At 51.7% G+C, this 15,439-nt stretch overlaps 1 protein-coding gene across 6 annotated transcripts in view; it reads left to right on the top strand.

Annotated features, from left to right (window-relative positions):
* Window positions 1–15,439, top strand: part of PPP2R5C (protein phosphatase 2 regulatory subunit B'gamma) — a 1,282,082-nt gene that overhangs the window by 675,894 nt on the left and 590,749 nt on the right. For all 6 annotated transcript variants that reach the window (XM_085626348.1, XM_085626347.1, XM_085626349.1 and 3 more), the window contains one exon: window positions 13,840–13,899. In XM_085626348.1, coding sequence (XP_085482474.1) covers window positions 13,840–13,899 — 60 coding nt within the window. The remainder of the gene's footprint in view (window positions 1–13,839; window positions 13,900–15,439) is intronic.

The following is a 15,439-nucleotide window of genomic DNA, read 5'->3' as shown; positions in this document are numbered from 1 at the left end:
GGACATCCCGCCATATGTTCACGAAGCATTACTGCCTGGATCATCAGGTTCACAGGAGGGGCATTTTTTCCACTGTGTCGTAAGGAAGGGTGGAACTCCAACATGGCCGACATCCTCGACCGAGCCTGGAAACGGAGAGAGCTCCACCCTTTCCTGGAAAGGGGGCAGATGAGTGGACATGCCCCTTTGAAGGTCAAAGGAAGCATGAGGAAGCGGGGGATGCGTGCAATGCAGGAACATGAACATTCGGAGGTAGCCGCCGCGATCTCTGCAGGCAAGGAGATGGAGGAACTCCCTATCGGAGCCTCTCCCTGTACCGTGGACCCAGCTGCGGGAGTATGAGAGTGCCCAGGAGAGGCTGTAGCAGAGGACCTCGAAGAGATGCTCCTGTGTTGAGCCAGCTACGGTCCCAGTGACTCGAGGGGCAAGACGGACTCTTCCAACACCACAACCCAGGAGACTGGTCGTGATCAAAGGCAGGTACCGATGAATTCACAGTGCTTTTGGTCTGGTGCCACAAAATAGCGGGCATGTTGGTATAGAGAGATGCATGTGGAAGGTGCTTTTGTATGTTGGGGTGGCCTTATCACTATAAGCTTCTCACCACAAACCTGCTGCGCATAAACACCCCTGCCTGGTGAAGGTGGCACTTCGGTGAGTGTCCCATAAAGGAGTGATTATTATAATATCTTCTTTTGGATTTCTTTTCCCTGTTCTGTTTTCCTTTGGGTGCACGGAGATACGCGACGCTTCCTGAAGAAAAGGATACCTATCACCATCATCTGAAACCCTCTGAAACGAATCTGAATTTCCTCCCATCTTTATTTTCATTGTTTTTCCTGTACTCAATAAATCTAAACTCCCCACAAGACCAAAACAGTGTGTGTAGCGACTCCATACACTACTACATCTGTACTGCAGGATTTTCTGGTTTTAGTTCAGTCACAGGCCTAACTCTGAATAGGTATTGTTTTTGTATCTATTGAAAAGGTGAGGAATCCGTGGCTAGAAGTCTCAATCAGCAGAATAAGTTACTTGCCTTCTGTAACTTTCATTTTGAGTCACTATCTAGCTACAGATTCCTCACCTACCCTCTCATCTTGACAATTTACCAACAATCTTTTTGGGCTCAACATCTGGGGGCTGGACAGTCTTGAATGCAACCAACAGCGTACAGGAGTGGCTCCTGTATGGTCCCCGCACCTCATTTCCAGAGTGGAATGGTGTCAGTGTGGAGCTGCAAGGTGCCACCTTTTGGCGCTCAGAGGGACTGCTGAAAAGTTTCCAGGTCCAGTCCTGACTCCTGGGGAATATTGAAAGGATGAGAAAACTGTGGTTAGAGTCTCTAACAGAACGAGTTTACCAAAGGTATCTTACATGTTCTTCCACACTTTTTCAACATGTTTGACTCTCGCATCCTGGGGGCTGGATACAGTAACCTCTTTTCTGATGGATACATCTGCCAGTGGATTATTCCTCATCTTGTGAATATCCCCTGCGCCAGCAACATTCTGAAATTTTTTGTCGCTCTCCACGCCGACGAGGACGACGTCACAATAGTATGTCTCCGCACGCGGCTTCGCTGACGTCACTGGAGCCATAAGAGAGCCTCGTCGGCGTGATGACGGCAGTTCCCTTTTTTCCGCGCCGTCGACGCGAACGGTTTTCTAGGACTCTCAGTAGCTAGATACTTTGTTTTTCTGATTGTGTTTCTGGTCCTCTCTTGCTTCTTTCCTGAAGATGTCGTCGAGGAAATCAGGGTTCAAGCCCTGTAGAGAGTGCGGAGGACATATGCCCATCACGGATCCTCACGAGGCTTGTCTGGTGCCTGTCGTCGGATCACAACGTTGAGGGGTGCTCTTGCTACCGTAAGATGAACCCAAAGGCTTTAAAGGAGAGATAAGCCAAGCTGTTCATCGCTAAGATGAGGAAGGAGAAGAGAGGTCGAAGGCGGTCGAGGTCGGATTCAAAGTCGACGTCGGGTCATGCTTCAAAATCAAAAAAGAATAAGAAGAAGAGGCACGGCTCTCGACGCCGTTCAGATAAGAAGGCGGCTCCGAAATAGACTTCTCCAGTTCCTCAGCGTCATAAGAACTATGTTTCTCCTCCTTCGGCTTCGAATCCGGCTTCACCTGTTCATCCGGCTTCGCCTGCAGCTTCTCCGGAGTGTTCTCCAGCTCCGGCTCCATCTCCGACGCATTCTCCGGCTCCGGTGTAAGAGGTTCCGATACCTGATGAGTCGTCGACTCCATTGGCTCCACCGTCGGCACCGATTGGCCCGAGTCCGGTAATGCCTGAGCCTTTATCGAGCCCTTACCCGCCTTTCCTGGCCCGGGTCAAGACCCATCGCATTACTTGAATGCCATGTATGGTGTATTTTCAAGAGCAATGTACCCCTCTGGAGCACCTTCGGGTCCCATGGGTCCAATGGCCTTTAATTTGGGGGTTCCTCAGGCCTATGCTCAGGTTATGCCATTCCTTCCAGCGGCGCCGTCCTGGCATTTCCCGGCGCTGAAGAAGTCTACGCCGTTCCCTTCATCTCCGGCTCCGCCAACTCTTCCTCGTTCGGCTCAGGCTGTGCCTCCTGATCCGTGTTTGGCTCCGTCGGAGTCGTGTGTGGCGCCGCCGACGCCGGTTCCGAGGATAAGATCCAGGCGGGAGGCACTGAGGATTTTGGAAGAGCAGCGGTATCAGGCAGAAGAAATGGAGGAAGGTGAACTTCAAGAGTCAGATGAATTATTTGAAGACTTAAAGGAGGCAAGTGGCCTCGATATGTCCCCAGAATGGGAGCTTTCTCCTCCTTCAGATGCTCCCTCTAAGGATGTGGTTCCTTACCACACAGTTATAAGGAAGGTAGCAGAGTTCTTAGACTTGCAGCTCCCAACGGCTGAATTTAAGTCCAACATCTTGACCGAGGTTCTTCATTCTCCCTCCAATGTAGTAGAACCTTTGCTTCGTTTCAATGATGCCATCACTGAGCCTGTTATGGAGGTTTGGCGTAAGCCCTTTTCGGCTCCAGCAGTGTCAAAATCTGTTGCTAGGAGGTACAGGGCACCTCCAGGAGATCCGGACTTCCTAACATCCCATCCTTCTCCTGAGAGTCTGGTGGTCCAAGCTGCCTGTTCGAAGAAGTCTTCTGGAGCATTTCCTCATGTTCCTAGTGATAGGGAGTCAAAAAAGCTTGACCAGTTGGCCAAGAACGTGTTCTCCTCTGCAAGTATGGCTTTGAAGTCCACAAATGCCACTTGCCTTTTGGGCCGTTACATCCACGCCCTGATGGATTCTGCAAAACAGCTGGCTCTTAAATTATCTGAGGAACACAGGCAGAATTTTAATGAGGTCTTGTCGGACACTCAAGCAGCTGCACGACAGGTTATTGAGAGTGGTTTGGACACTGCGGACTCTGTTGCCAGGATCATGGGCTCTTCGGTTGCCACAAGTAGAAGTGCTTGGATTAAGTCGTCGGAGTTCTCTCCAGATGTGCAGGCAACACTTCTAGACCTACCCATCTGAAAGAAACACGTTAGTTAGATTCTTCACCTTAGAATATCCCCAGGCGTCAGACTGGATCCGGAAGATTTTTCGTCAGCAATACCCCTTGCGCGTCGCTAGGCGTCGTCTGCGGCTCCGCGTCCGTCGTCGGCGTCGTGCGCCGGAATGACGTCGTCTGAGTACTTAGACGCCGCCCTCGCGCGCTGACGTCAGTTCTTCTTTTTTCAGTGCCAGTAAGCGCAGATCCGGGAGAGCTACCCCTTTTAGTCTTTTTTGACTAAGTTTTTTGATCCTTTTTGATCTTGTCTCGACTCCGGTGCCGGTAGGATGCCTGGTTTCAAAGCCTGTGCTGACTGCAAGCGCTTGATGTCGGTTACGGATCATCACCGCCGGTGCCTTTACTGTTTGGGCCTCGACCACGACGCGGAGTCGTGTTCGGACTGCAAGGCCCTGACCTCGAAGGCTAGACGGGAGCGGTCCCGTAAGCTCCTCGAGCTTCGCCACTCGGCTCCGCGCCCCTCTCGATCCCGGTCCAGGAGGAGGTCCAAGGATCGGTCGCGGAGCCGCAGCCGACATCATCATCGCTCGTCTGGCTCCAAGTCTTCGGGTAAGTCGAAGCACTCCAAGAAGTCCAAGAGGCGACACCGCTCTTCGGACTCCCCTCGCCGGTCGCGCGACTCGGCCGAGGGTCAGGGTGGTTCCACCCCCGCGGCTCCAGCGGAGCCGCAGGCGCCGCGCAAGTCCCCATACCCGCCGGTCCCTGGGACTGACGCAGCGCCGGCGGAAGTCAGTGCCTTCCTCGCGGCCATGAGGAACCTGGCTTCGCCGTCGACGCCCGCTGGCGCGCCTTCGGGCCCCGCGGACCCGACTGGGCAACCTTGCATGCCGGCGGCTCCGGCCCCGGTGCCGGCTCTGGCCTCGACGCCGCAGGTTCCCGAGGGACTCGTCCCCGAGTTCCCGCCGACGCCGGTCGACCTCGTCACGCCTCCTCCGCCGGTGTCGACACCGGTTCCACCTCCGACGCCGGCTTCGCTTGGCGTCGGGCCCCAGTTCAGCCCCGTTCCGGATCCGGCCCCGTTACCGCGTCGATGGACGCCACGTACGGCGCCGTTAGAGACACATTATGTCTATCGTCCGGCTCCGCACCTTCCTCCTGTTTACCAGGAATTGGATGACGGGGGCGACTGGGAGGGGTCCGAGGATCCTATGGCCGTTAAGGCTCAGCTGTCACGGGACCGGGCAGATGAACTGGGGGAGGCCAGTGGTCTGGATACATCACCAGACACTGGATTTATCTCTCCTCCGACTGTGGCTTCGGAGGAGGGTGCTGCTTACTCTGTGGTGCTGCGCAAGGCGGCCGCAGCCCTTGGGCTCGAGCTGCCTGCCGTGGCTGTGAGGACTAACGTCCTCACTGAGGTGCTTCAGTCTGCGGCAAGCTCCACTGAGCCTCTGCTGCAGTTCAATGAGGCCCTCATTGACGTTCTGCAGGGCACCTGGTCCAAGCCCTCCACAGTCCCTCCTGTGGACAGGAACGTCGCCAGGCGCCACCGCCCTGCTCCGGGCGACCCCAGTTTTCTGTCCCAACACCTCACCCCCGAGAGCCTGGTTATCCAGGCTTCTACCTCCCAATCCTCCTTCCCGACCGCTCCGCCGGACCGGGATTCCAAGAGACTGGAACAGTTTGGCAAAAAGCTGTTCTCCTCCCTTAGTTTGGGTCTGCGGTCCTTGAACACCGCCTGTCTTTTGGACCGTTATTCCCACTCTGTGGGATACGGTGGAGGACGTGCTGCCCCTGTGCCCGGAGGAGGCCCAGACACGACTTACCCAGGCTCTGGCCGATGGGAGGGATGCAGCACGTCATGCAATCCGATGTGGGCTTGACACTACGGACTCGCTGGGTAGGGCGATTTCTACCATGGTGGCGCTTAGACGTCACGCCTGGCTGTGGTCCACGTCCTTTTCGGGGGATGTCCAGAGCACTCTCATGGACATGCCCTTTGATGGCACTCGCCTTTTTGGTGAGAAAGCGGACAGTGCGCTGAATCGCGTTAAGGACTCCTGGGCTACGGCCAATTCCTTGGGCCTCTCGGCCCCGCGGTCGCAAACTTCCACCTTACGCCCCTTTCGTGGCCAAGGAAGGGGTGCCTCCTCACGTCCGCCTAGCCACCAGCCAAAGAACCAACCTGCGCCTGGACGTGGTTTCCGCCGAGGCGATTCTGGAGGACGACGCGGTCAGCCCACATCCACCCCGGCAGCATCCGCCTCCAAGCCTTCCTAGTCCGAGCTTTCCGGCCCATTCCTCGCCAGTGGGCAAATCGTCCGAAGGGGCTACTCCCTCCCCTTCGAGACGACCCCTCCAGCCATGCCACCGCAACACCACCGTATCTCGGAGGATCATTTGAATCTTCTGCGAGAGGAAGTTTCGGCCCTCTTAGCCAAAGAGGCCGTCGAGCGCGTTCCGAGCCCAGAAGTAGGTCGTGGTTGTTATTCCCACTACTTTCTGGTTCCCAAGAAGGGCAAAGGGGGCCTATGCCCTATCTTGGACCTCAGGAACGTCAATGCCTTCCTCCGGAAGGAACGGTTCAAAATGTTGACTTTGGCTCAGGTTCTAGCTGCCCTCGACCCTGGAGACTGGATGGTAGCGTTGGTCTTGCAGGACGCATATTTCCACATCCCCGTCCTGCCGGCCCACCGGCGTTACCTGCGGTTCACGGTGGGCCAGGAGCATTTTCAGTTCACCGTGCTCCCCTTCGGCCTCACCAGTGCCCCTCGGGTGTTCACGAAAGTGATGGCGGTGGTCGCAGCTCATCTGCGCAGATCAGGGGTTCCAGTCTTCCCCTATCTCGACGACTGGTTGTTGAAGGCAGGCTCGCCCCAGGCAGTCGTCTCCCACCTCCAGACTACGGCTGATCTCCTGCATTTGCTGGGGTTTTCCATCAACGTGCCGAAGTCACACCTGAGTCCCTCTCAGAAGCTCCTCTTCATCGGAGCGGTTCTCGATTCGGCGCAGTTCCGGGTCTATCCGCCGGAACAGGGGGTCCGGGATATTCAGGCCCTGATTCCCATCTTTCGGCCTCTATCCTGGGTTTCGGTCAGGCTAGTGTTGCGGCTTCTGGGGCTGATGGCCTCCTGCATCCTACTAGTGCATCACGCCAGGCGGCGCATGCAGGCTCTGCAGTGGGACCTGAAGTTTCAGTGGGCCCAGCATCACGGCAACCTGTCCGACCATGTCTTGATCTCGGAGGGCACTGCACAGCAGTTGCAGTGGTGGCTCACGGACCGCGATTGGGTCACGGGCAAGAGCCTCTCCCTTCCCCAACCGGAGCATGTCGTAGTGACGGATGCGTCTCTCCTGGGATGGGGTGGCCATATGGGAGAGGCGGAGATCAGAGGCCTCTGGTCTCCGGCGGAGTCTCGCCTCCACATCAACCTGTTGGAGTTGAGAGCGATCGGACTTGCACTGAAAGCCTTCCTTCCCTCTGTCAGGGGAAGTGTCGTGCAGGTGTTCACGGAGAACACCGCCGCCATGTGGTATTGCAACAAACAGGGCGGGGCGGGGTCGTGGACCCTTTGTCAGGAGGCTCTGCGCCTCTGGACGTGGCTGGAACACCAGGGCGTCACCCTAGTGGTTCAACATCTGGCGGGCTCTCTGAACGCCAGAGCAGACGAACTCAGCCGCCGGTGCATGATGGATCACGAATGGCGTCTGAACTCCGAAGTGGCGCAAGGTCTCTTTCTGCAGTGGGGAGAGCCTTGGTTAGATCTATTCGCCACCGAAGAGAACGCGCAATGTCAGCAGTTCTGTGCGTTGGAATTTCCAAGGCGGCACTCGCTTGGCGACGCTTTTCGTCACGAGTGGAGTTGCGGTCTGTTGTACGCCTTTCCGCCTATACCACTTCTGCCCAGAGTGCTGAAGAAGATCAGGCTCGACCGGGCCCAAGTCATGTTGGTGGCCCCGGATTGGGCACGAAGGTACTGGTATCCCGAGCTACTCAGTATGTTGACCGATCCTCCGATACGTCTGCCCCTTCGGGAGGATCTTCTGTCGCAGCAGCAGGGGACGGTCCTCCACCCGAACCTGTCCAGCCTCCACCTCCATGCGTGGAGATTGAGCGGCGGCAGTTGATGCCATTTGACTTGCCTCCTGAAGTCTGTGATATCCTCATTCTGGCAGCCAGGCGTCCCTCCACAAAGACGGTATACACCTGCCGGTGGAACAAATTTGTGGCATGGTGCACAGCAAAGGCTGTGGATCCCCTTTCCGCCCCTCTTTCTGAGGTTCTTCTCTTCCTTCTTTCTTTGGCCCAGCAGGGCTCTGCCCTGGGCACCCTGAAGGGTTATCTTGCTGCCCTCTCTGCCTTCTTACGGCTTCCTGATCAGCCTTCTCTTTTCAAGTCCCCTGTGGTTCAACGCTTTCTTAAAGGCATTACTCATACGTTCCCTCCTGTTCATTTCATAATGCCTTGAATCTTGTTCTCACATTTCTGATGTGCGCTCCCTTTGAGCCTCTTCACAATTGTCCTCTTCGTCTTCTGCCGCTTAAGACTGCTTTCCTGGTAGCCATCACCTCGGCTAGACGGGTGAGTGAGCTCCAGGCTTTATCATCAAAGCCTCCTTTTCTCTCTGTTCATCCGGACAAGGTTGTCCTTCAGCCTCGTCCTTCTTTTCTACCGAAAGTGGTGACTCCCTTTCATCTTGGGCAGTCTGTCACCTTGCCCACCTTCTTTCCGCCTCCGCATCCTTCCAAAGAGGAAGAGAGGCTCCACCGTCTGGACCGAAAGCGTGCGCTCTCTTTTTATTTGGACCGCACAAAACAGTTCCGGGTGGACGACCAACTTTTCGTTGGATACGTGGGTGCTAAGAAGGGAAAAGCTGTGCACAAACGGACCATCTCCCGGTGGGTCGTTTTGTGCATCAAAATCTGTTACTTCTTGGCGAAAAATGACCCTCCTGTTGGGCTGCGCGCCCATTCCACTCGGGCTACAGCGGCTACTACTGCTTTGGGACGGGGAGTCTCGTTGCAGGACATCTGTCAGGCGGCTATGTGGGCTTCGCTACACATGTTTGCCAGGCATTATTGCCTAGACAGCCAAGTCCGGAGGGATGGCTTCTTTGGCCGTTCTGTACTCCAGGACTTTCTGTTGTGATCTTGGTTCGCAGACCCACCACCGGGGATGGTATTGCTTGGGTATCTATTCTAAGGTGAGGAATCTAACTAACGTGTTTCTTTCAGATGAACAAGTTACTTACCTTCGGTAACGATGTATCTGTAAGAAACATTAGTTAGATTCCTCACCGACCCACCCATCCTCCCGGTTCTGCGAACTGACATCTAGGGTTAAGGCTATCCCTTTCAGGGCCCTAGAATTTTTTTGCACCAGTGTCGGTATCTTGCATGGCTCTGCGTTCCTGGCGCGGAAGACTATGTACAAGAACTGACGTCAGCGCGCGAGGGCGGCGTCTAAGTACTCAGACGACGGACGCGGAGCCGCAGACGACGCCTAGCGACGCGCAAGGGGTATTGCTGACGAAAAATCTTCAGGATCCAGTCTGACGCCTGGGGATATTCTAAGGTGAGGAATCTAACTAACTAATGTTTCTTACAGATACATTGTTACCGAAGGTAAGTAACTTGTTCTGCGATGGTTCTGGACTGTTTGGAAAGAAAGCAGATGCGGCCTTGGAAAGGTTCAAGGACAGCAAAGCCACAGCTAAGTCTCTGGGCCTGCAGGCGCAGCCTAGAGGTTCCTCTTACAGAAGGTACAGAGGTTTTGGGAGGTCGTCCTTTCGGACCTACAGGCAGCCTCAGCAGCAAACTACCCTGTATAAGACCTACAGGGGCAAGAACAGAGGTCGTCCACGAGGTAGTTAGCCCTCCTCCACCTCCTCCTCCACCTCCTCCTCCTCCTCCTCCACCTCCTCCTCCTCCTCCACCTCCTCCTCCACCTCCTCCTCCACCTCCTCCTCCACCTCCTCCTCCACCTCCTCCTCCTCCTCCTCCTCCTCCTCCTCCTCCTCCTCCTCCTCCTCCACCTCCTCCTCCACCTCCACCTACCAGCAAAGCTGCCCTAGATCCACCATTCTAGATTATGTTGGTCCTGTGGTGAGTCGGCTAACCCATTTTCTGCAAGATTGGGAATCGGTCAATACAGGGTTCTTGGGTTCTAAATCTTGTGGAAAATGGGTATGCTCTTCCCTTTCAGGAATTCCCTCCAAATTACCCTCCTTGCCAAGGTGCTTGTTCGGAGGATCACCTTCTTCTCCTGCAGGAGGAAGTCCTAACATTACTGAAAAAAAGTGCGATAGAGGTGGTTCCAGAGCGGGAAAGGGGTCAGGGATGCTACTCCCGGTATTTCCTGATACCCAAGAAGGATGACAGGATACGTCCAGTCCTGGACCTCAGGATCTTGAACCTTTTTCTGAAGCAGGAGAAGTTCAAGATGCTCACCCTTGCGCAGGTTCTTCAAGCACTGCAACAGGAGGACTGGATGGTGTTGATCGACTTGCAGGATGCGTATTTTCATATTCCGATCCTGGAGTCGCACAGGAAGTATCTCCGTTTTACGGTAGGGTCGCAACATTATCAGTTTGCGGTTCTCCCGTTTGGTCTTACTACTGCACCTTGAGTCTTCACCAAGGTGATGGCAGTGGTGGCAGCCCATCTCAGAAGGTCGGGGATTCCAGTTTTCCCCTATCTGGACGACTGATCAAAGCGGAGTCGCCAGAGAAGGTGCTTCATCATCTGCAGGTTACAACTCAGCTGTTGTACAAATTGGGTTTCTCGATAAACGTGCCCAAATCTCACCTGGTGCCCTCTCAGCGCAACCTGTTCATAGGGGTGGTACTGGACACTGTGTGTCGAGCATTCCCACCTCCACAAAGGATTCTCGACATACAGGAAATGAGTCCCTTGTTTTACAATGGAGCGGTCGTTCCAGTCCTGAAGGTCCTCCGTCTGCTCGGTCTGTTTGCTTCCTGCATTCTGTTGGTCAACCATGCATGCTGGCACATGAGGGCGCTCCAGTGGTGCCTCCGCAGGCAGTGGTATCAGCACAACGGAGATCTCAGGGAGTCTGTGAGGATCTCCAGAGAAGCTGCAGCGGATCTGTCTTGGTGGAGCGTGGAGGGCAATCTGTCTCAAGGAAAGCCCTTCCATCTACCTCCATCGGTGGCCACCGTGATAACGGATGCATCCACTTTAGGGTGGGGTGCGCATCTGGGTGATCTGGAGATCAAGGGTCTTTGGTCTCCAGAGGAAAGGTTGCTTCACATCAACCTTTTGGAGTTGCGGGCGATACTTTTGGCACTCAAGGCCTTCCTTCCTTCCCTTCGCGTTCAGTCGGTTCAAGTCCTGACGGACAACACTACCGCGATGTGGTATGTCAACAAGCAGGGAGCAGTGGGGTCGCATTGTCTCTGCAGAGAGGCTCAGCGTCTCTGGGTTCAGGATCATCAGATTTGTCTGATGGCAAATTATCTGGCCGGAGTTCTGAACGTGCGTGCAGACAGTCTCAGTCGGCAGTTCTGTGCCGACATCGAGTGGAGGCTTCATCCGGAGGTGGTTCGTCACGTCTTTCGGACGTGGGGAACTCCACGGGTGGACCTGTATGCCACTGACGAATGCTCACTGCCCGTCATTCTGCGGTCTCCAGTATCTGATGCAGGGAGCTTTGGGGGGCGCGTTTCAGTTGAGATGGGACTCTCATCTCCTTTACGCATTTCCTCCCATACCCTTGGTTTCTCGGGTTCTGAGGAAGGTTCGCCAAGAAAGGGCCCAAGTCCTATTTATCGCCCCAGATTGGCCAAGAAGGGTGTGGTATACAGAGCTTCTCCACCTCTCCTCGTGCCCTCTCAGGGCAGACCTCCTCTCGCAGTCGCAGGGGCAGGTTCTACACCCCCACCTCCAGAGCTTACACCTTCATGCCTGGAGATTGAACGGGGCAACCTGAATTGTTTTTCTCTCTCGCCTGATGTGGTGGACGTGATTTTGTCTGCCAGGCTTCACTCCACCAAGTTTATCTATTCCTGTAGGTGGTCCAAATTTGTCCATTGGTGTGGGGAGAAGTCTATTGACCCTTTGAGGGCTCGTATATCCAACATGCTTCAGTTTGTTCTCTCTCTTGCTCAGCAAGGTTTTGCTGTAGCTACTGTGAAGGGTTATTTATCGGCTTTGTCGGCATTCAAAGGAATGCCGGATCAGCCGTCCTTGTTTAAATCACCTATTGTGTTATGGTTCATTAAGGGCCTTACCAACAAATTTCCTCCCACTCCATTTATTGTGCCTCAATGGGACTTGAATCTTGTCTTAACTTACTTGATGGGTTCTCCCTTTGAACCCTTGCACAAGTGTCCCTTAAGGCTATTGTCTTTTAAAACAGTTTTTCTCATTGCCATTACCTCGGCGAGGAGGGTAAGTGAGCTTCAAGCTCTGAGTTCGAAACCCCCGTTCTTGACCATTCATGCTGATAGAATGGTACTCAGGACCAGGGCTGCTTTTCTGCCTAAGGTGGTAACTCCTTTCCATCTGGGGCAATCCATTACCCTTCCTACCTTCTATCCTCCCCCTCACCCTTCCAAGGAGGAGGAGCGGCTTCACCGCTTGGACCCTAAAAGGGCGGTGAGTTTTTACCTCGATAGAACTAAAGACTTTCGAGTGGAGGACCAGCTCTTCGTGGGCTTCATTGGCTGCAGGAAAGGCAGAGCGGTGCACAAGCGCACCCTTTCCAGATGGATCATCTTGTGCATCAAGATCAAGATCTGTTACTCTTTGGCCGGTAAGGAACCTCCAGAGGTTATAAGGGCTCAGTCTTCTACATCTGCCTTATCTAGAGGTGTTCTTGTGGAGGACATTTGCAGAGCGACAACTTGGGCCTTCCTCCACACTTTCGCGAAGCATTACTGCTTGGATTCCGAGGTGAGGAGGGACGGACACTTTGCACGTTACGTCCTTCAGGATTTTTTGATATAGAAGGGTGGACACCCTCCTCCGGGAGTGGGGACTGCTGTGGGTTTCTATTCACAAGGTGAGGAATCCACTGGCAGATGTATCCATCAGAAGAACAAGTTACTTACCTTCGGTAACGCTTTTTTCTGGTGGATACAGTATCTGCCTGTGGATTCCTCACTGACCCACCCGCCTCCCTGTTGTCCACCCTTGTATACCTACAATAGTGATAATGTGTTCTAATCCATCTGTTACTGTCAAAGGAAGTGTTATTTATTTTGCTTTCCTGCACTGACTTCACACTGTGTGTGTTGGTTTGAATATTATGTACTGTGTATACTGTATATATATATTGTTGTCGGTCCGTCCGTGTGCCTCAAAGGCACGGAAAAAAAAGGGCGGAACTGACGTGATCTCGCCGACGAGGCTCTCTTATGGCTCTAGTGACGTCAGCGGAGCCGCGTGTGGAGCCATGCTATTGTGACGTCGTCCTTGTCGGCGTGGAGAGCTACAAAAAATTCCGAATGTTGCTGGCGCAGGGGATATTCACAAGGTGAGGAATCAACAGGCAGATACTGTATCCACCAGAAAAAGCGTTACCGAAGGTAAGTAACTTGTTCGTCATGTGAACTAGAACAATCTACCCCGACTCCCCTTCTCATGTCTCGCTATGATCTATGTTCCCGTTCTCTGAAGGTAAAAATTTGAAATAACTTTGCCATAGAACTTCCTGGTTGTTTCTGGCTGAGTAATAGCACCTTAATTTGCCCCCTTAATATACTATCAGTGGTGGGTTCTTAAACAAATTTGATAGATTTGTATTGCCTTTAGTAATAATGCAGTCTCTTAAGTAGTTAAGTCCTGTCTGGTGAATGTATGTTGTATCTGAAGGTAAATGATTAATGTGTTGATCTCCTTGTGTATGGTACAAGTATACAAAAACACCCTGGCCTGGCAAGGTCAAACAAGTCTGTATAACAAAAGCATTTGTCTGTGGAGTAAACATATAAAGTGGTTTGTAAAGTTGAAAAAGCCAAGAGTGTTAGTTTTGTTTTTATAAAGCCTCGTGATCTTCGGCCATAGTGAGTGCAATGGTTGACATTTATAGAGTTGGAAGTTAAAAATGCAGAAATTTGGCCAAACACACAAGTGCAATACACAAATTAAAGAAAATAATTATAGCTCTGCTTATTTACGGTTGGGGGAGGAAGTGTGTGTGTGTGTGTGTGTGTGTGTGTGACAACCTATATTTCGGGAGTAATTGTTGCTAGCTCTTGTATCTTGTCCGATGCTTATTCTGCATATTTATTATTGGCAAGCTGTGCTAAATTTGTATCTGTTTAACCGTGTGTTTCAAATATTAACTTATCTAAGACTGTGCTTGCTTCGGGTTCTGTCTTTAGGTTTATTTATGAAACTGAACATCACAATGGAATTGCAGAATTACTGGAGATCTTGGGAAGGTGAGTTTCTCTTGTGTTTTGCAGTATTAACTTTTTTTCTGCATCCCACGGTATCGTTTCCAAGGCAACCGGGAATATCTTTAGGTTACAAGCAGGAAGGTAAAAATAGATCTTTTGTATTGAGTCAGGAAAAATAAGTAGGTTAAGTGTGAAATATTTTAGAAAGTGTCATGTTAATGTCTGTGATAGTAAGAAATAGTACAATTGAACTGTATTGGTATGTCGTGTTTTGTAAACCTATATGTTTTTAAAGGCTTTATTTGGATAGTTATATTTTTACTGATTTTTTTCTGTTTGTTTGCAATTACTATTCTTAATAATTAGCTGGCGTTTTTCCTGCATCACAGAGTTGGTTGAGAATAGATTTCCAAAACTGCATCATCTGCATAGTAACTCCTCATTTTAAGAAGCCAACGCTTTGGGAACCATGTCTGGCAATAGCCCCTTCTGTCACATAGCATTGTGAAGGGGTACCGTGCAAGTGGTCCACGTCTCTTAAAGGGGGCATTCGGATGAATGATGTTGTAGATTTCAAATGGCAAGCAGACACTATTAAACTAGGGTATATTAATTCAGGAATGCCTATCGTTGGCGACTGTTAGAGATACAGGGCTGGGTAAGGAGGATAGCTTTTCTCCGTACTAGATGGCCTCCTTAAGGTTTTGACTACAAGTAAGTGTGAAGCAGTTTCTGACCAATTTATAGATATGCAACGGTAAAAAAGGGCTCTAGGATCTCTTCTGACTATATGGTGATGGTAATCTATGTTTAAAAAAGATATGTCTGGAAATTAATCCATTAGCTGCATCTGTACACCAGAATTGACTAATCTTGTTCACAATTTTTTTCCATTTAAACTCAAAGGAAGCTTTTACATAAAAATAGGCACCCTGCCCCTTCTGCAATATTGTAGTTTGTCTGGCCATTTGATTAGAGGACGTTGTCTAATGTTGGTAAAGAGAGTTACATTTGGTTGCTCTGTTGTCCTCCATCTTGTCCTGCTTACTCCTAATCAAATAACTTTATTCGCTGTGAAAAGAAATAAGATCATAAAAGTGCAATGCCTATGTCAGTCAAATCTCACAAATCTAACTTTACTCCAGTATTGGAACTTTCATAGATTCCCATAGCTTGTATCATTCCCCGTCGTCGAGATGGGAGTCCCCGGTAAATAAAAAATACCATAGAAATAGTTACAAAAAAAGAATAAGGCCTAGGCTTCATCTTGTTGTGTAGCATATCCACCTCTTTTTGTAAAAGAGACCAAATAAAATGAACAGACAATCAGAACAGCCTCACCCCATAGAACCTTCCTGAGAGAGCCTCAGAGCCTCAGACTTTCTACCACACGTTGTGCAAGGAGTCTCCACTGAGCTCTGCTCAGTTTTCTTTAATTTATTCCTTACATTTCACCTAAACTCTTCACTTCAAGTTCAACATGTCAGAGAAGGAGAAGAAGGCTCTTTTCAGAGCTTGTGCCACCTGCTCCAAGAAGAGACTTTATGTGGAGGACAAACATAAAGACTGTATTTATTGTTTG

Source organism: Triturus cristatus, chromosome 9 (assembly GCF_964204655.1).
Source record: "Triturus cristatus chromosome 9, aTriCri1.1, whole genome shotgun sequence".
Classification (NCBI taxonomy): Eukaryota; Metazoa; Chordata; class Amphibia; order Caudata; family Salamandridae; genus Triturus; species Triturus cristatus.
Note: the sequence above shows the minus strand (reverse complement) of the source record. Positions and strands in the feature narration are given on the sequence as shown.